Source organism: Octopus bimaculoides, chromosome 3 (assembly GCF_046866305.1).
Source record: "Octopus bimaculoides isolate indiv1 chromosome 3, ASM4686630v1, whole genome shotgun sequence".
In the NCBI taxonomy this organism is placed as follows: Eukaryota; Metazoa; Mollusca; class Cephalopoda; order Octopoda; family Octopodidae; genus Octopus; species Octopus bimaculoides.
In genome coordinates, this window is record NC_142930.1 from 23,230,855 (window position 1) to 23,253,560 (window position 22,706).

The 22,706-nt window shown below is 35.4% G+C and overlaps 1 protein-coding gene across 4 annotated transcripts in view; it reads right to left on the bottom strand.

Moving 5' to 3' along the window:
• Positions 1-3,563: 3,563 nt before the first annotated feature.
• LOC106873899 (protein FAM167B) overlaps positions 3,564-22,706 on the bottom strand; it is a 52,075-nt gene continuing 32,932 nt past the window's right edge. For all 4 annotated transcript variants that reach the window (XM_014921430.3, XM_014921428.3, XM_014921429.3 and 1 more), the window contains 2 exons: positions 17,456-17,955; positions 3,564-5,235 (listed from right to left, as the gene is read on the bottom strand). In XM_014921430.3, the coding sequence (XP_014776916.1) occupies positions 4,975-5,235; positions 17,456-17,929 (735 nt within the window). In that variant the 5' untranslated portion in view covers positions 17,930-17,955 and the 3' untranslated portion in view covers positions 3,564-4,974. The remainder of the gene's footprint in view (positions 5,236-17,455; positions 17,956-22,706) is intronic.

A 22,706-nucleotide genomic window follows, 5' to 3' on the forward strand; every position in this document is an offset into this window, starting at 1 on the left:
ACACTGCTTACTAGTTGGTAAGGCACGGCTGTCTGGTTAAGAAGTTTGCTTTGCATCCGCCTTCAAAGAATGTCTTTTGCTATAGCCACGAATCGATCAATATCTTGTGAGTGAATTTGGTAGACAGAAACTGAGTGGAAGCCCGTCGCGTGCGCACACGCACGCACACGTACACACACACACACACACACACACACACACACACACACACACGTGTGTGTGTCTATTTGTGCTTGTCCTCTCCACTGTCTGACAATCAATGTTAGTCCCGTTACTTTGTTTACGTCTCCGTGACATAGCAGTTTGGCGAAAGAGACCGATACAATAAATAAGAGACTTAAAAATATATATATATAAGTGGCGGGATCGATTTGTTCGACTAATCTCTTCAAGGTAGTGCCCCAGCATGATCGTAGTCTCATGACTGAAATAAGTAAAATTATATACGATATATAATTCTGCATTGAAGAAACTTTTGAACAAAGCAATGTTCTGTATAAAGAAATATTGGTTAAGCCGCAGTTTCGGAGCCGGGCAAAAATTTGAAAAAAAAAAAAAATAGCGTAAGAAGTGTAAAATAATGTGTAGTAAATGAATATGAAGAAAAAAATTTGCGACGACGAACGGGGGAGTGGTGAGAGGATTCGGAACCCACCCCCGCGCCGTTTGTCAGCGCGCATTTTTTCCTTCATATTCTATTGCTAAACGTTCTTTTACACATATTACACTATTTTTTTTTTTCAATTTTTTTGCCCGGGTCTGAAAATGGAGTTTAACCGAAATATTATGATATTCACAATTTCAATCATCTTTTCTCTCTCTTTTCTGAGATCAATTAGATGTAACGCAGAGTAAGCACGAGCTAATTTGTTAACACACAACATCATCAGCGAATTTTCTTTGAAAACTACGAGATATTCAAGGATCGACACACACTCAAGAATGGGTCATATTTGATATATGTTTTCCGTAAGAACCTTTATTGTGAAACACAACAGTATAGTATTTACTTATAGATAAATTTTATGCATAAAACGAAACACACGACGTTGTTAATAAAGACACATTTGTTAATAGAGACTGAAATGGCGACTCAGCAATTGATTAACTTATGCGTGCATTTTACTTCGGCCTTTTCAGCCTAAATCCCCTCGCAACAACGTGTTCCTATTTGCATGTCCATCAACGTAGATTATAAATTGACATTTCTATATTGAAATGGCTACTTCATAAGAAATTTAACTACGTCGTTTACATGTCCACAACTGTGTATATTTCCTCATAATATCGAAACTGCAATTTCAAAAATTATATATAAAGACACACACACACACACACACACACAGGCTTATAAATCTTACTTGACAATATAATCTTACGCAAGTGTCCAGAATAATATTGAACTTCATAAACAATTATATATATTTCTGTCTTTATATCTTGCTAATATCGAATGAATACATTTGACAGAGACAGTAAATGGCTGATTGAACGGTTTTACATTATTACATTTGTTACAATAAATTAGAAGGTCGAGGCAGTGGATATTAAACAACCAGTTGAGATGCTGTTGGTTCCTATAATCAATATTGTGTTATTTCCGTGACCAAGACAATAAATTCTAAACAACTATCTAACTAAATAGGTTTGTAGAGTTTACTTCTGTTAGAAGTAGCATTACTGTGTAATTGAGGAGTGTTTCTTCTGGGTTCTTACATTCTGAGTTCAAATCCCGCTGAGGTCAAATTTGTTTATACTTCCGGGATCGATAAAATGAAGTATTAATAAAATTCCGGGGTTGATATGATCTGCTATTCTCATCCGCTTCAAAATTTCAGGCCTTGTGCATATATTATCTTTTAGTTGTTTCAGTCATTAGATTGCGGACATGCTAGAATATCGTCTTAAAGAATTTTTAGTCGAATGAATCGACCTTGTACTTTTTCCTTTTTAAAACCTGGTACTTAAACTATCAGGTCTTTTCCCGAACCGCTAGGTTACGAGGACGTAAACACACCAGCATCGGTTGTCAAGCGGTGGCGGGGGACGAACGCAGACACAAACACACACACACGCACGCACATATAAGGGCAGAAAATGTATAGCATGGGATACAAAAGCTGTTGCTTTCTCCACGGATCAGCTCTAATTGAACATAACATTCTAGACGTGACAAACTTGTCTCTGTTTTAGGCAGTGTAATTCAGGGCTATATTATTTAATAAGTATCTCTTCTGTTTTAAGATAGCAAAGTGAAATACGATAATTTGGTGACTGTTACCAGAAGATCGAGCAAGCATGTTGTGGCTTGCTCGTCTGGTTTTAAAACCCTCTCCTATAGTTATTTCTAAAAAGTATAACTATTTTTTTATAGTTATACATTTTAGTATAACTATAAAAGCATACTAAAAGAAAAAAAAAGAAAAGAAGTGGGGGACGCTGTTAAGACCCCTTGCCCCACAAAAAACACCCAAAACTTCGTGCTACACTCTGGAAGTTTCAGTAAGTTCACCTATTTGATCTTTGATGATTCTCCCTTCTATAGGCACAAGGCTTGAAATTTTGTGAGACATGGCGTGTCGATTTTATCAATTCCAGTGTTCAACTGGTATTTTATTTTATCGACTCCATACGAATGAACAGCAAAGTCAACCTCGGCGTAATTTGAGCTAAGAACGTTGTTGGCACTCCGTCGCTTACGACGTCGAGGGTTCCAGTTGATCCGATCAACGGAACAGCCTGCTCGTGAAATTAACGTGCAAGTGGATGAGCACTCCACAGACACGTGTACCCTTAACGTAGTTCTTGGGGATATTCAGCGTGACACAGTGTGACATGGCTGATCCTTTGAATCACAGGCACAACAGAAACAGGAAGAGTGAGAGAAAGTTGTGGTGAAAGAGTACAGCAGGGTTCGCCACCATCCCCTGCCGGAGCCTCGGTGAGCTTTAGGTGTTTTCGCTCAATAAACACTCACAACGCCCGGTTTGGGGATCGAAACTGCGATCCTATGACCACGAGTCCGCTGCCCTAACCACTGGGCCATTGCGTCTCCACGCTAAGAACGTAAGGCTGATAGAATTCCCAGCGTGCTAACGATTCTGCCAGCTCACTGCTCTTTTGATCTTTGATAACGAGTGACATCCATCGATGGGCTAAAAAAAACCTATTGATTTCGAAGGTATGTGTTATATAACGTTCATACAATTGTATCACTTTTCTGATAATGTCCGTACGTTTGTACAGAACGTATGAACATTATCAGGAAAGTGAAATAGATGCACCAGAGAATAAATCGTGTAAGTGTATGTGAGAATATCTTGGTAAACTGCTCTCAATGCTTTCAAGATAAAGCTAAGATGGACTGGTTATCTTCTGCTTCACAAGTTGTAGACAATATGGCGAGTATAAAAGACAGAAAAAGAAACACTCTATGATTTTAAAAATTTGATGTATTTGTTCCATGATTAAAATTAATTAAACGGAAGAGGCAATGCTGGAGAACAAAAATAACTCCATTAATTTGATTTAGCATTAATCAATTAAGACATCTAAACAGGCAATGATTTTTTCTTTAAGTAGAGATATTTATTGCATATCAACATTATTTTTAACCTCTCCAACACATCACACATGTTCTTTCTCTCTCCGTCCTTATATATATGTGTGTGTGTGTGTGAGTGTACGTGCGCGTGTGTCTATGTGGGTGTATGCATGTATATATACATTATCTTTTATTTGTTTCATTACCGTTGCGTTGGAAATACAAACTTATAATTGAAATAACCACCGATGCTCTAGTCCGGACTCATGGTTTCCGAAAACGTACATATATGCACACACACACATACTCACACACATGCTCACACACACGCCAACAAACGCATAACGCGAGCACGCACGCACACTAACACACATACACACATACACACACACATCAATGTGGGAAAGTGCCTCAAAATTCCTAGTTAACGAATTATAAATACAATAAGACACAAAAGAGTATTTTAACATCCATTTTTATAAAGAGATATTTCACTAAGTATTTACGCCAATATGCTTTACTGGCGCCATCTTATATCTGTGGAAGTCAGCGACCAAGGAAACTTCGAAGTAACTAGTAAACGTTTCTGTGGAAAATATATTTCATATACGCTTTCACGTCTTTATGCATATTTATGTATAAAATCCACAGATTGATATTTGCATTTCTAAATCCTTAAGAAAATATATCCATGATTGAATTTCTAGTCAGAAATACACTCTACTTTCTAACTCACTAACACAGTGTTTTCTCACTTTTTCCTCTTCACATCATCTTCTGCTTATACCCCGTTAACCCCATATACCCCGTCAACCACTTCACTCATTTCTTTCTTCGCAAAACGATAACCCTCCAGAATTTTCCAAAATTTTAAGGGATTGTAATATCCAAACAGACAATAATTGCAGTCCGTTGACATAATATCATTATCCATGTCATAAAAAAGAGAATAGCTCTTAATAGGTATTGAAATTCCTCCAAACAAAAGCATTGCAGTGAAATAAATAATAAATTTCTCTAAATATGCCGAAATAAAAGTAGAAATATCAAAAAATTATTTATTTCATTAGATTAAAATGATTCTTGATAGATAACCGTATGTTTTGCTTACTACGAGCTTAAGCACATACACAGAGAGGCACATATGCGCATATATATGCAGAAACACGCAAAGTCACTTTTGTTTATGATTTTTCCTTGCATAGGTTTTGTGATCTTAGTCCCTCACACTTACAAAGAAATGAAAATATGAAGAACCAGAATTAATAAGGAAGAGGAAGAGAAACAAAGAAAGAAAGAAGATGAGAGTATGTATATGAATAACGGTTGAGTTGAAAATGCTTGTGTCTCATACTATTGGCAAGGTATTATTGATTATGATAAAAAAAAGTCTCACTAGTATAGCACACACAAGAAATTCTTCCGCATCATCAACATGTTGAAAAGCGCCTTCTACTTATGTTCATCCTAGTGACTCCAATATGGCGTAAGGGATTGTCGTGGAGTCCAGGATCTGGGGGCAGCTGGTCGCAGATCTCAGCCAGTTCTTCTAGCTCCTCCATTTCCAATTCAACATCAGCTAACATATCTTGGTGAACCTCACAACTTTTATCTAGTTTAAGTTGCTGAATGTCTTGTCGGATGCAAAGCAATTGGCGGGCTAAATGTTGGTCTTGAGAGCGCATGTCAGCCTAAAAAAGAATATAAGATAATAATAAATGTTTCCTGTTTTGACGATAGAGGCTTAAAAAGAATATATTACTTTAATAAAACGATATAAACATTGTAGAGCAAAAGGTCACTTCTCATTAGACAGAAATACGTTATCCAATTTCGGTTCATAGTTCAGGAAATTTCAATATAGTTACTCTGTTTTCTTACTTGTTTCAGTCATTAGTCTGCGGCTATACTGGAGCAATGCTTCATCTGGTTAGTGGAACGAATCGACCCCAGCACTTATTTTAAAGTTTGATGCTTATTCCGGCAGTCTCTTTTGTCGAACCGCTAACATACGGGACACAAACAAACCAACATAAGTCAAGTGGGGCAAGGACAAACACACACACTACACACACTCACACACACATACACAAACATACATTCTCACACATATATAACTGGCTTCCACAAAGTTTCCGTCTATCACATTCATTCATAAAATATTAATCAGATAGGGGCTTTATTAATAGATATTTGCCCAAAGTGCCGCGCAGTGAGATTGAATCCAAAACCGTGGTTGCAAAGTAAGCGTCTTAACTATACACCCATATTTGATAAAAGTTTTTAGAAAAGCTTGAATATCATATATCACTTATCTACGTCAGCCCCCAAATGTGATTTCTCAAAAGAAACAACTAATACCATTTTAGATCTAAAATTAAAAGAAAGTCTTTAATATTGATTTCAAATTTCGGCACAAGGCCAGCAATTTCGAGCGAAGAAGGTAAGTCAATTGCATCGACTCCAGTGTTCAACTGGTACTTATTTTATCAATTCCGAAAGGGTAAAAAGCAAGCTTCGGCGGAATTTGAACTCAGAAGGTAAAGACGGACGAAATACCAGTAAGCATTTTGACCGGCGTGTAACGATTCTGCCAGCTCGACACCTTACGAAAGTCTTCAATATTAACATTACTAAAGACGGCGAGCTGGCAGAATCGTTAGAACGCCGGAAAAAGAGATTAGCGACATTTCGTCCGTTTTTACCGTTCTGAGTTCAAATTCCGCCGAGGTTGACTTTGTCATTCATCCTTTAGGGTGTGATAAATTAAATACCAGTAAAACACCACCAAATTTCAGGCCTTATAGAAAGGATTATTATTATTATTATTATTATTATTATTATTATTATTATTATTATTGTCTTCTTTCAATTTTGTTTCGATTTCTTGCAGAGTGTCTTCCCAACACTCAGGGCAAAGAAACTCACTGTATAGGTTGGTAGCCATCAAAATAAACACACCAAATTGTTGATTTACAGTCATGAGATAAAAAAAGAAGGGAAGAAAGACAGAAGAAAGAAGGTAAAAAAGAAAAAAAATGAAAAAAAAGAAAGTAAAGAAAATAAAGGGGAAAAGGAAGAAAATTCACAGCAACAATGCTCTTCTCAATACGTGTGCGTACCAGTTAAGACATCCTTTTGCATTTCCTGCATGGATGGTAAGCCAGGGATCATCCTCAAATAATCTTCAGTTTCCTTTTAAATCTTCCAAGTGCTCCTACAATGACTGGTATTATAACCACCTCGAGATGTCACATTTGTCCATTTCAATCAGCAAATCTATATTTTCTGAGCTTATCAAATTCTTTTGCTGATGTAACCGACTCATCCTCTCTCCCAAAATTGATGCCCTTGTGGCAAAATTATTATTATTATTATTATTATTATTATTATTATTATTATTATTATTATTATTATTATTATTATTATTATTATTATTATACTGTATATAACTAAGACAGCGAACTGGCAAAATCGACACTGCACCGGGAAAAAATGCAGGACGGTATTTCTTCTGACCTTACGTCCTGAGTTCAAATTCTGCTGAGGTCAACTTTACCTTTCATCTCTTCAGGGATCAATAAAAGAAGTACCAGTCGAGCCTGGTGGGGTCGATGTTATAGTGCTACTCCTCACCCGAAATTGTTGGCTTTGAGCCAAAATTTGACACGTTTATAATGTATATAATTATTGTGCCCTTCTCTTATTTAAGGAAGGTAATATTGCTATCTCTTACAGGTTCAGAGCCTACCTAGAATCTCTGACAGCAATTGAGGATTGAGTGTGTTGGGTGTAGACACAGAGTCATGACTACAGTATTTTCCAGTATACAAGTCGATGTTGTAGATAGGGTAAATATGAAGTGCGAACATTCACACATCGTCACTATCTTCTCACTGCTGCTGCATTTCACATGGAAGTTTTGATCCTCCATAGCTGTATTTTTGTAGTTGTAAATTTTGGTCTGTAAAGTTCGACTTGTCTTCTGTAGAATAAGGTATGTTGCAAAAATCTAAAACACGTAAACAGCGCGCACGCGTGATCACACACATACACACACATACATGCATACACACACATACATGCATACACACACAATTCACTAATGATTTTGTGCTCCTAATAAATAGTGACCATAGGTTAGTGCAGTTTGATTAGCTTCCAAAGATTCTAGGTATTTGATATAAGGATGATTTTAGCAAGCTGACTTTCGAAAGATACGTTGATACAGTCCAGGGAAATGACGTTTTGAATGGCGCTCTTAAAACTTACAATCCACGTTATAATAGAACTCTATCTCTCTTTCTCTGTGTGTGTGTATATATATATATATATATACACATACACACACACATTATATATATATATATATATATATATATATATATATATATATATATATATATATTATATACACGCGAGTGTATGTTTAGAATTTAATAGCACCAGCACATACATAGCGTATTCACACACATACACACATACGCATGTGTGTGAGTGCGTCTTTATTTATGTACGCAGAAAAATTAATATACATTTTTCTGTGTACATACAAATTGAAGCGTATCGGTTCAATTTGCTTTCTCGTAGAAAAAAAAAAAGAAAATTTTAAATCAATCGATTTGAAACGAAACAAAATTGTTTAAACAAATCCTGAATTCAGATATTTACCTATCAAACACTCATATTTAGAGGAAATTGAAAGAATATTTCATTTCAAAATTAATTTCATTATTTAATTCTGAGCGCAGAAGATATGTTGTATTCAATGGAAATGCGAAGCAGGGTTTCGAATTATGTTTGTGGCTATTTCGTTTCCTTCACCACAATATTCTAAGAAATCCTAAAGGAATTGTAAAATGTCATTTCCACATACTATGAAGTCAACCGGGATAATCACAAACCAACGAGTGAGATCATTCGATATGGTAGAAATGACAGCCAAACCTGAAATGACACCTGCATCTTTTTCTTTTGGCCAGTACATAAAAAAAATAATTTTTGGTAACTAAACACTTTCAAATTTCGTATACTGGTAGAATGTGTCATTTAAAACACCATTTACTCTTGGCATGTTAAAGAAAATTGTTTATTTTCGAAGTTATTTCGTGTTAAAGTTGTATTTCGGTAGTTGCAACCAATCAATGACGTCCATTGAGGTGAAAACAATTACTGCTGTGGTTTGTCAACAAGACGTTCTGGCGGTGTAAATTTAGTTTGTCACTGTTATTTCTGATATATTTACATTTGAGATACACGTGTGTATAGTTTAATCATTTCAGCTATTAGTTATTTAAAAACATTTTCAGTTTATTTTGTGTTTAGTTACAAAAAATTATTTTTTCTACGTGCCGGTCAAAAGGAAAAGATCCCGACACCCTACTGCTGGGAGAAAGATTATAGAATAAAAAGTATTGAATAACGGTTTCAAATTTTAGCACAAGACCAGCAATTTTAGAACATAAAGAAGTCAATTGCATCGACCCAAGTATTCAACTGGTACATATTTTATTGACCCCGAAAGGATGAAATGTTAAGTCGATGTCGGGGAATTTGAATTCAAAATGAAAAATCCCAGAAGAAATGCCGCAAAGCATTTTGTTCACTGTCTTTCAAGAGTTCCATATAGATCTGTGCTACATTTGGCTAAATATTATTATTTTTTTTATTGCACACAGGGGGCTTGTTCAGTTTATTTGCAATCCATATGCGGTTTTAAATAATTCCGGCTGGTCTTCAGCAACTTTTTATTAAATTATAACGAGATACATTTTTGAGCCGTGACTCATTTCTTCTTTTTTATTGTATTGTTAGTTTAAGTTCACGTATGCTGTTGGTAACATGAAGTCCATTAGAACAACCGGTTGCATGGTCAGGTTGTCAGCGATGAAACTGGCTTCCCAGCCAGTCTTGCCTGGTGAGGGGTGTTCAAGTAAAATTAACATCAATCGAATTAATCAAATTTTTGGACATTAATTAATAAGCCAGCAGCAGATGTTGTACAGTTTGTTGTTCTTGATGTTTAGTCGCAGGTAGCTGCCACTGAGTAAAGTGGATTTATCATCAAACACATTTCAGCTATGGCCATCCCGTCCTTTTCTTCCATATAGAAGATCCTGAAAATAACATTGTCCATTTTATTCTTCTCTAAAACGCTAATAGATTATTTGAGGTAAATTTTGGCTACTCTTTATAGTAGATTGAGCGACTAGAAAGAGGATACTCATTGGCTCGTACGTAGCACAGTTTAAATCCTCGGTTCAAGTCAGTTTGCTCAATTTATTCACTTAATACCACCAGGAAAGATATGAAAATTTTAAAATAGGTTCGTTAAAAGACAAGAATGTTTGGCCAAACCAAATCAATGATGAATAATTAAATAAATGGGTTTTGAAAACTTGCTTTCAGGCTACTCTTTAATAAATAGAAATAAGATAATAAAATAGAAACATTATTTGTCGGTAAATCCAGTAAATCATGCTAAATTTACGCCTACTCCTAAACTACATTTTATATTTATTTAGTCATTCTATCAACAGTAATTCAACAACTGTGGAGGTCTAATAATACCAAAATATATCACGAGTTGTCTACTGAGTTTTCTGGGAAATATAATAAAATATTAGTCATAAACTAATGTTGATTTTCTTCACGGCATAATTACTTATAATTAGTTTTTTTAATGCTCACTGTATTAAATACGGGTAGCTACTTTGACTGTGGCAAAAACATAATTCATATCAAGCATTTATTGAAATAAAAGGAATTAATTGGTTGAACTTTTCTGATAGAAAGAATACATTATCACTGACATAAGCTGCATAGAATTCAGTAATAAGATAAAAAGGAGTGTAGTGACGGTAATTACTTTCTTAAAGCGCTTTGCGGGAAAGCGAAATGTCTGTAATGGAGAATGATGCACACTTGGTTGTCCAATATAAATTTTGCTTTGCAGTCGCGTAATTTCGAGTTCGCCTCCAATGTACAGCAACCTGGGCAAGTGTCTTCTACCATAGCTTTGGAGTGACCAAAGCCTTGTGCATGAAATTTGGTAGATTGAAACAATGTAGAACTTAATCGGAAGGAGCCGATCTTGTTCGCGAGTCATAAGTTGTTGACTTAATGCATCGTCTGGCTTAATTCCACCAGCTAATCTTTGGGTTCTTTAGCGAAGTACGCTCAGTTGCAGACATTGCAGCTGGGTCTCTCGGCAGAGAATAGCTTCTTCTCGTTTTCTTGCCATTCACAAAGGTTCTGTAAAAGCTCATGGAAATATCCTTCTCCCTGCGATTATCTTTTATCTTTCTTTTGCTTGTTTCAGTCATTGAACTGCGGCCATGCTGGACCACACCCTTGAAAGACCTAGTTGAACAAATGACCACAAGACTTAATTTTAAGTTTAGTACTTATTCTATCTAGTTCTTCTACTGAACCGCTTAGTTACGGGGACGCGAAGTGGTCATCAAATGGTGGCAGGGGACAGACACGATACAAAGATACACACACACACACACACACACACACACACACACACACACACACACAATGAGTTTCCCCACAATTTCCGACTTACAAATTCACTCACAAAGTCTACTCGAGGTTATAGCAGAAGACACATTCCCAAGGTGCTGCGCAGTGACTGAACTCAAAACCACTTGGTCGCTCACAAAAGCAAAAGCAACCAAAACTAATTGTATGAAGAAATCAGTTTCTTAGAATCGTCCTTCTTTATCGCAGTCACCTTCTTGTAGAAAAAATTAACTGCTTGTTTCTTTTGGAATACTAATAAATATAATTCAGGAACAAATGTAAGAATAGTAAGTTATATTGAAACTTCGCATTGGTATTGTTTTTGATCAGCAGCAGGTCATCTTTGACCTAGCAGACTAATAATAAAAGACGACCTATCCATGACATTCTGTCTTTTAGTCAGACATAATACACGTAGGGCCACACTTTACGACAGACTAATTTTTTAAAGATGATGCGTTGTGATTTTAGAGCTATTTGGCTAATATTTCACGCAAATTGAGCAATCATGTAAAGGTTTGAATCTTTTTCATTTTATTCCAGTCACAAATTTTAATCTGAAAAATTATAAAAATATACTTTTGATATAGTTTTGCATGATGATGATTATTAATATTGCATTTATTATTTTGTGAAATTTAAAATAAAGAAATTAGAAGCATTTAAAGTCAATAGATTTTAAGCCACTATCCTCACAGCAGATGTCGAAATCGTTTGTTGCCATGGCAACTCTATTTCATGAAATATTTTTTCGTTTTATGACTGCGTATACTGGGTGAAGAGTCTGTGTCCGTGAGAAGAGGCATGTGGTTGGAAGGGAGAACCCTTCCACTGAGAAGTTTAATTTTATCTATCTACTGCTAGGTCAAAGAGTTGAAAACTACTAGGTTTTGTAAGGATGATCTAGGGGTTGGTGTGACGGCAGTAATAGATTATAAAAATTATTTACGCAGGATTGAGTTGACGATTTGCTCCGCAATCTAATGAAGATTGGTGGTTCCGGCAGAATTGTTGAAATAGACGAAGCAGTCTTTCCGAGAAGCATTATTCGGGATCGAATAATGCTACTCGAACAGTGGGTTTTCGGCGGTGTGTTCGCAAAACTCGTGAAGTTTTTCTTTTCGCCATCGTAACACACTCAAAGATTGCACCCGCCAATCAATTCTGCTGGGAACAGCTATTTAATGTGACCTGAGATACCAGGGTACTATTTTCACCATAGAACGGTGGACCACAGCGCTGAGTTTGTAATCTCGCAAGACGGGACCAATACTTAAAGAGTTGAAAGCACTTGGGCCTATCTTAAGCGAGGGAGTTAACAGCGATCTGGCACTCATCGTTCTGCAGTGGACTTGTATCTCTGTGAGATTATGTGGCGACTCAGGTCTGAAAAATATGATTTCTTTGAAAAGATACTGGAGTGCGTAGCTCAATTGTGTTAAATTCATAACATTCTGCTACATTATTTAATTTCATAATTGTTTTCTTTTATTGACAGTCCTTGTGTTTTTCTTTCAATTCGACTGTTATTTCTACCGTCAGGTCGAAAGTAGGACATGTGACTATGGCAATAATATTATTATTCTAATTGTATATAAATCTTAAAAAGACTCCCTTTTTGTTTGTTTTGCTTCATTGGACAAAAGTATATAACTTTAAACGCTTCTATCTTGTTCATTATATAAATATAAATCTTAAATAAACGTCCTTTATTGTTTATTTTGTTTTCTTACATTAAAATCTTAAAAAAAAAAAAATGCTATTCAATTATCACGGTTCCCTTTTTGTCTTCATTTTCAACGACATTTTGCTTGTTGCCGTGGCAAGTATGGCAGCAAACAGTTTCGACTTCCCCTAGAGAGGACACTGGACTCATTCCATTGGCTAAAAATATATAATTTTAAACATTTCTATCCTGTTCATTATTAATTTTTCGGAAAGATGATCGCAATATTGATCATCAACTTGAAAACTATATTTGTGTGGAAAATTTGAAAAAGTTTAATTGAGAATTGAACTCCTTAAGTGATTGGAAGATAACGAAGACCCAAAGATTCTCATCTGGACCGTATTCAAGCCTTTTGTAAAGATATTAGCTGTGTAACGGAAGTCAAACAGATTCAACTGGTAATCGAAACCGGCTCGGTCGCATATAGTTAGATGGTAAGTTCAAGTCATGTGCTCCTGGAAATTTGGTGAAGAATGTAAATTGGTGAAATAATTTTTTTTTGTCGATAATAAAGTGATAACAACGAACAATGAAATCGCATATATCAAAATGAAATGAAATGAAAACATTAAAAATATCTCAAAATTATTCTAGGTTTCTTATACATAAAGATTTACATAAAATCTTATACATAAAAATATGAAAATTAAGAGAAAGAGTTATTTCTCGTGGTTAATACCGTGTTCTAAATTTTATCATTTGAGTTTCTAATTACCAACTTGCGCTGTCACCGTTTTCCAATTTAAAAATATTTACACTTTTCATTTTGAATTTGACTTTCAGCGTATTTGTATCTCATCAAAATAATACTCTGAATTTAGGTTACTTTAAAGAAATGGTGAATTAATTGCTGCCGAAAGAATGAGAAAATAGCAAAAAGATATTACAATATCTCGTAGGGTAGACGGTGTATATATAATTAAGTTTGATTAAAAAAAGAAGTCTTTACTATTATATTATCTAAACTACAACAGCAAATTAGGAGCAATTTTTATAGCGAGGAGTTATGGTAGAAATGTATTTGTGCAAAATTTAAATGAATTTAATAGGTACTTAACATTGGTTTCAAATTTTGGCACAAGACTAGCAGGGCGTAAGTCGATTATATTAACCCCAGTGCTCAACTGGTACTTATTTTATCAACACCGAAAAAATGAAAGGGAAAGTCGACCTCGGGGGAATTTGAACCCAGAACGTAAAGACGAACGATTGGTACTTAATATTTGCAGCACAGCAGTAAATGATATATGCGAGAGGGTGCTGAAAAGTTCCTGTGTTTGGGTAAAAAAAAATACAGGAGGATCAGTTAATTAGGATTTTATTCAATATATTCCCCTCTAAGATAAACACACTTATTGCAACAGTCCTTCAGTTTTTCTAAGTCCTGTAAAAGAACTCAAAAGGTTGGGTCTCCAAACGGGCCTTTCGCACCCTTAAAGCCAAGAACTTTTCAGCACCCCTCATATAATGTTATACAGCATACTTTTTATGGTTATGATGATTTACACGGGTTTCCACCTCGCAGAGTACGATCAGTTGCATATGAACCGGGCATAATTGTTTTTCGTAGCTTCTTTCAAACAGCTAGTCTAAACTCACATTAATATATATATATATATATATATATATATATATATTTGTTTTGCAAGATTTTTGATGTGAAATCGTGTGTTGAAACAGATGTTGTTGTACTTGGGGATGGTCATATTGCCAGTTTAGCCAATAAAAACACACGCACTGTATATTTGGTGTTAATTTGCTTCAGCTTTATATTACATTAATCTTAATCTTATTTCGGCCAGAGTTCTTTCGTCACACTTCTGTGACCTCATCAGTGGACCTTTGTTTCCTTCCTTCTTATGTGTGTCTTACAAAAGACACAGACACATTGAAAGACACGCATGCGTAGACACATACAATAGGAATACAAAATACAAAATGGCTGATATTTAGCAAGGTGAGACACACATAAGAAGGAAGGAAACAAAGGTCCACTGATGAGGTCACAGAAGTGTGACGAAAGAACTCTGGCCGAAATAAGATTAAGATTAATGTAATATAAAGCTGAAGCAGATTAACACCAAATATACAGTGCGTGTGTTTTTATTGGGTAAACTGGCAATATGACCATCCCCAAGTACAACAACAACATATATATATATATATATATATATATATATATATATATATATATATATATATATATATATATATATATATATATACATATATATATATATATAAAACTGTATGTATATATGCATGTCTGTCTATCTATCTATTATTCTCCTAATTATAAAAAGCAATTTTGCGATATGTTATACGAGATAACGTCATTGTGGGAAAGTCGTTATATCTTTCTTTGCGTCTGTGTGTGTGTGTAGTAAGAGAGAAATTGCGTTTTGAGCTTCAGTAAGGATTTCTGACAGAACTAATGAAAAATGTAATTTGTTAAAGAGTGCTACCTATAGCTAGGAGTCACACGGCTATTGTAGTTTTTAGTCGTCCACAAGTTCATCATAACTCAGAAAAGCTTTGGTCGAGTATGTTCCAGCCATGACCATTCAGACATTTTTTTGTATATCTGAAACTTCATTGATCAATACGTCCGTTCTTATTTAAGACGGTATGATTTGAGGGAAATTTGAGTTGCTAGCAGGTTGATAAATGACAAAGAGGCAGGTGAAGGCAACAGTGGGGCCCCTCTTTCTTTAAATGATACTTGCAGGAGTTGATCCCAGTACTGAAAAGTAGCAGTTTTTATAATGCCTGAAGGCGGATGGCTCAGTGGTTAGAGCGTCGGGCTCACTACCATGAGGTAGTGAGTTCGATTCTCGGACCGGACTGTGTGTTGTGTTGTGTTCTTGAGCAAGTCGCTTTATTTCACGTTGCTCCAGTTCACACAGCTGTAGAAATGAGTTGCGACGTCATTGGTGCCAAGCTGTATCGGTCTTTGCATTTCCCTTGGATAGCATCAGTGGCATGAAGAGAAGAGGCTGGTATGCACGGGCGACTGCTGGTCTTCCATAAACAACCATGCCCGGACTTGTACTTCGGGGGGTAACTTTCTAGGAGCAATCCCATGGTCAGTCATGACCGAAGGGGGTCTTTACCCTATAGTGTCACTACTGTGTATAATAGTAAAATGCTCCTTATCCTGCAGCGGCTGTTGATAGCTTGGTAGACTGTGCCATGTTGCTGACGTTTAACTCCAGGTCAATCCCGATCGATCCGACCTATAAAGAAGAGCATTGCACCCGTGACCATCCCATCTTCCATGGAACAGTACATAGACAATTATATTATTCAATGTGACAACATTTTCTAAGCAGTAATAGGGCATGATATGAGGAGGTTTTGGCCGCTCTTACGACTAAATTGAGTCACAAAGTAGAGGCTTTCTCATCGGGGTCAACCCTGATAGAAAATAGGTATGAGACGAAAGCATGGTCATGGCTGGAAAGGCCTAGCTTGTCTTCAGGAAAATCATAACTCGGACAGCATTATTCGATGTGGAGGAAGTAGTTTGATGCTACTTGACTGCTATTTCTAGCAATCTAGCTGGTCAAACAAATACGAAGAGGTTCGAAAGACGCGATTATGGAAGAGTTAAATGGGATGTTGTAGAGTTCATATAATTTTATTTAATATGAGTAGCACTTTGAAGAAAGCAAAATGTATAAAGTTGTAAATAGAAGATGAATCGCTTTCCATAGAAAGGGTATCGACGAACCAACACGGGAAGCTTCTATGCTGTCTGTTTGTTTTGCTAGAAATAGTTGCCAAAATATTCCTCGAACCATACCATCACATCTGTTTTAGAAAGGAAGCACGCGTTGGACAATGTGCTTCTGAGTTTACTGTGCATAGATGAAAAAAAATGTCGGCCACGGTCGGAATGCATTTTATCATAAAAGTCTGTTGAATTAGGGTTGACTTGGGATAAAACAACAATAATATTCTTTTCTAATCTAGGCACAAGGGCTGAAATTTTTGGGGAGGGGTGCAGTCGATTAGATCGACCCAAATACGCAACTGGTACTTCATTTATCGAACCCGAAAGGATGAAAGGCAAGGTCGACCTCAGCGGAATTTGAACTCAGAAGGTAAAGACAGACGAAATACTGCTAAGCATTTCGCCCGGCGTGCTAACGTTTCTGCCAGCTCACCGCCTTAAAACAACACTATTAAATTTTTGTTAAATATTAGCGCTGTTGCATTGCTGGGAACTGAATCTTTAGAGTTGCATATAACTTATTTCTGGCAATAATGAGTGCTAAATTCTTTAATTATATCCAAGCTTTGTCTGGTACATCGAAATTAACTTTTGCTCGAATATCCTTTCAACTATAGACACCAAGGTCTGAAATTTCTTGGGAGAGGTTAGTTAATTTCATCGCAACTCCCAGTACTTGGCTGGTACTTATTGTATCAACTCTGCATGGATAAAAGGCAAAATCGATACCGGTGGCATTTGAACTCAGAACGTAAAACCAGCAGAAATGCCACTTAGCATTTTATTGGCGCGCTAACGATTATGTCCGCTCACTGCCTTAACTTCTGTTCAAATATCAAGACGACTTTACAAAGGAAGCATTGTCATAACTAAATACGGATTTGAAATATAAGATTAATTAATGTTTTATATTTACCAGTTCTTGTGCGATCCACCGCAAGGTATTGCTAATCCAAGCTTTTCTCTCCTTTGTAAGACAATTAGCATTATCAACCGCCTGTTTTAGAATTGTCGAGCTTTCTTGAACCTTAGCTTGCCAAGCTACATAACTCGGTCTTTTAGTTGTAAGCTTAAGTCTGGCAGCCGCTGCCTTTAGCTGCGCCATATCGGATGACAGGTCGTCTGTATTAATTGTCTGCTTCATCTTAACTTTCTGTGGGCTGCATTCCAGTATGACATCCAGAGATTTAAAAGTGGTATCTTTAGAAGATGTCACAAAGCAGGATTGAGGTCGCTGAATGTAACGAGTCGGTAAGGTAGCATACTTTCCTGTATTACTATTCACAAGGTCAGATGACAGAGAGATTTTATTTCTTTCTTTCTTTTGGAAAGGATTCAAGAGAACAACGTCCTTTTGGGGACTTAAACTCCCAAGTACAGTGTTATTCATTATTGATATGTTTAATTTTTCAGCGTCTGTAGAATATAGAGAAACCAAAATAAAGAATAAGTAACTGGAATACACACGACAGAAAATGTAAAATAAATCTGGTATTTAAATGTAAATATTAATAATTTTTAACTCGAGCGCATGGCTACACGTCTTAAGACGCCTAGCGTTCGTGTGGGCCGCTTCTGGGATGATGTTGGGCTTGCTCCAACATACATACATACATACATGCATACATACACATATATATATATATATATATATATATATATATATATATATATATATATATATATATAATTATGTGGAAATTATAATTATAAACTGCGGTTTAAACAATAAATTACCTGCCTCTGGATACATTCTAACGAAGACGGTACCCACACAAGTAATCTCGAGGAGTGCCTTCGGATTTAACTATCCTCTGGTTGCTTAGATACTTCAGACTACCCCTGAAATATTGAAGCAATCCTATCATTTACCTATATATATATATATTTATATATATATAATTATGTGTATTTCTTCTATCTTAATGAATAAAAATTCTTCTGATAGAATAAATGGGTTAATAAAAACCAATGTAGCAAAGAACACAAAATAACTGTGGTTTAGTTCCTGTTTTTAAGACAGGAACTCCTTGAAATTTTGGGTATTTGAGTATATTTAAGAATTTAAGGAATGGATAAAACGCATGTTATAATTGCATACTTTATTCCTACATATATTTCAATGTCTTACGTTTAAGATGATTCCCATGCTTTCCCTGATGAGAAGGTTACAATTTTAATATCAGAGATCCCTATGGATCACACAGGTTGTAATCCTTTGAAACATATGTAGGAATAAAGTATGCAATTATAACATGCGTTTTCTCCATTCCTTAAATTCTTTTATATATATATATATATATATATATATATATATATATATATATATATATATATATATATAATATATAGTTTTAGGGAAAATAACCAATTTTCAAGAACTCATCGATGAAAATCCACTATCACATATAGGCTCAATTTAATTTTAATTTTTTATAAATTGATTTTAATTGAGTTTTTTACCTGTAATTTTGGATTTTGTCCCTAATATATATATATATATATATATATATATATATATATATATATATATATATATATATATAGTGTTTTTAATACACCATATCTATGAAGAGATTTTCTCTCACACAAAAATCACAGGTGTATGTGCGTGTATGTACTTTTTATTTAATCAATTTCGCTCAAACATTTGTTGCTTTTTGATGATGGTTTGAAAAGACGAAGAAACTCATCTAAAATAAATAGAAATAAAATGAAAGAGGAATCACCACGCGTTGACATTCAGACAGCTCTCAAATTTCCATCACTACTAATGAGAAAGACGTTATTATCCACCAACTCTTACTTTAAATATATGGGAATGTGGGCTATTTTGGAAATATTTTATTTTCTCAAAGGAAAAAAAATACGTGGGTGTAAAAATAGCAAATATTTGTATTACACTGTTTTTAGGATTAAATGCGTTTGGTGACAGAACTTTAAACCATTATTTGTTCAAAATTCTACCATTCCAGTACTTCAGGAATGATGAAAGACATCTTCAAATCTTTTTTATTATATGGACATTAAACGGAAAATCTAGTGATATACGGAATTTGTTTACTTAATCACTCAATAAATAAACATTTGCTTCAACTAAACGAATTTAAACTTTGTACATGATAATGACAAATTGGTGGTTGACGCTTCGACATCCAAGCACTAAACATTTTCCCTATATTTATCATAGTTGTATGTCTTTTAGTTTACAAGAGTTAGGCGCACAGGAATTTTGCACATGACAACGTTTATTTTGTCAAGTTGACTCATTGTAGTTTTTCAACTGCGCAAGCCCTAATGCTTCAGCAGCATCCCATTTTTATCACCTCCTTCTACTGTACATACAATATTTAGTTTGGAATCTTATGAGTTGCTTTACACTCTGTAGATACCACAGAATAAAAAGAGCATTGAATGCTTTAAAATTATACGTTAAGAAATTACAAAATTGCTACGGAACAATACGATTTAACTCAATACTCTACAAAGTAAAAGTATACCTGATACCGATTGGTTCCTTTCTTTTGAGCGCATTAATAAATCAATGAAATTATATGTAAGCAATTATATATGCTTACTTATAGCCAGTATATATATATATATATATATATATATATATATATATATATATATATATATATATATATATATATATATATAAGCAATGTTAATTCTCTAAATGAAGTATTAACAGTAACTGCACGATAAAGTGTAGTATATTGCCACTTAAGTGTGGCTGACCTCTAGGGGTGGATGTTACTGTTGCTTTTAGCCAGCTGGAGGACATATATATATATATATATATATATATATATAAATTGGAAACGTAAAAATAAAAACAAAACACAAAGGATTCTGCGGTACCCTTATTTCAAGCTTTATAGTTGCATCATTATTGGTATATAATTGATAGTATAAAGCTATCTTCAGCCGCAAATATATTCTTTCCCAAGAATCATATCACAAAGAAGAAATTAAAAGAGGGAGAAACATGAGAGATAAAAGGTGAGAGTCCACTTGTTATTGTCCATTGTAATATACCTCGTAGTATCTTTAATTTGATATATTTACATAAAAGTTCATCGGTACTCATTATGGAAAAAAATACACGGAAAACTTTGAAGAATGCTTGAATTTGAAGCGAGGCTTTGAGTTTTGCATGTTAAGGTAAACATACTAGAACCCGTGTTTTGAATACTATCGTGAACACATAGACAGGGCGGTGCCCTTTGGGCGTGTAACTTTCTCTTGATTTTTAATGAGAATAACTTAGAAACATAATATATGGAAAATCTCGTGAAAATATTCCATGAGCAGACTTTTTCGGGCAATAGTTTTTTTTTGCGGTAAGAAGTTTTATGACGTTGTGGCTATAGGATATAGTCAATCAATATTAAATTAATATGGAAGATATGATAAGCTCAATCGATACTACATAAATATGGAAAATATTGTGAAAATTGTCCATGAACGGAATCTATCGAGTAAATAGTTATTTCCTGGAAAAAAAAAATCACATGATACTGGTTTTATGATAAAGTCAGTCGATATTATATGCTTGGAAGGTAGTGTTAGAGTAAAGAGGACATAATAGTAGAAATAGAGATTTGATTTTCATAAGGATATTAGCTGTCGGCTAGAGGTTAAACTTTTCGTGTAAAAATTGCTATTTTCGTCCCACATATGTACGAATGTGCGTATATATGTGAAAACAGACGTGCGTCTATTCACACTTCTTGGTGAAAACATATACAAGCATAGATATGCACACAATATATGTGCATCTATGCGTTTGATTATCTAAATATATAAACATATGCAACCTTACATACACATGCATATCAGTTTCCACAGGATTGCTTTCACCCTCACATACATTTATAAGATATTCACGCTCAAACCCACATTGGGACTAGGAACCGTGTGGAATACATTCGAATACTAATTAGAATGTGTTTGCATGGACTTGTTCATTTCTATGCACATACGTATGTACGTATGTGCATATAAATATATGTACGTACTTGCACAAATATCCCTGCAACGTATATTCATATACGTGCACACCACTTGCATACATGCCTGCGTCACATTCTTGAACATAGTTGCATACTTGCGTCTTTCTGTACATACTTGTGTACATGTCTATATTTATGCACTTGTACGAATGCACATATATACATGCATATATACACGTTAGCATGTTGCAACGTGCTGAGATGGATGTTCTTTTTTAAGAATCGTTGCGTGGTCACATATTTTATGCAAATATTGAACTTCTTGGCCACCAGAAATACTGACATAACAAATAAGAGAAAAGAACACAGCCGGCGAAATGTTTAAAGACTTATAATAAACATTGTCTTAACTTTAGATTGGAATGAGTCTCATAAACAATCTAAGCTAGAAGCCACATTTTCTTTATTGTTTGATTCTAGGTGAATCATGATCGAGTAGTCCAATGATCAAAAGCGTTCCAACTAGGACAATCTCGTTTTTTTTTCGAACTGCATTTCTGAAGCGTTCTTCATGCTTGGAAGCGGTTTCGCGTGATTTTAGGAAAATAACTGCTTTTTATAGAAATCTGAAGGTCCACATTGACTTGATGAAGGTAATAGTCTTGGTGATGGTAGTATTAGCGGTGCTGTTGTCTAAATTGGTGTGTTTTGCTGACATTATTGTTTAGCGCCCTGTGGAGGCACAATGGCCCAGTGGTTAGGGCAGCGGACTTGCGGTCATAGGATCGCGGTTTCGATTCCCAGACCGGGCGTTGTGAGTGTTTATTTAGCGAAAACACCTAAAGCTCCACGAGGCTCCTGCAGGGGATGGTGGCGAACCCTGCTGTACTCTTTCACCACAACTTTCTCTCACTCTTACTTCCTGTTTCTGTTGTGCCTGTAATTCAAAGGGTCAGCCTTGTCACACTGTGTCACGTTGAATATCCCCGAGAACTACGTTAAGGGTACACGTGTCTGTTGAGTGCTCAACCACTTGCATGTTAATTTCACGAGCAGGCTGTTCCGTTGATCGGATCGACTGGAACCCTCGACGTCGTAAGCGAGGGAATGCCAACATGTTTAGCGCCCAAGTTTAGTCTGATAAAGCAGATCTGTGATCAAAGACCTTCCAATTATGGATATCACATCTTTTATTGCCAAATATAGTGT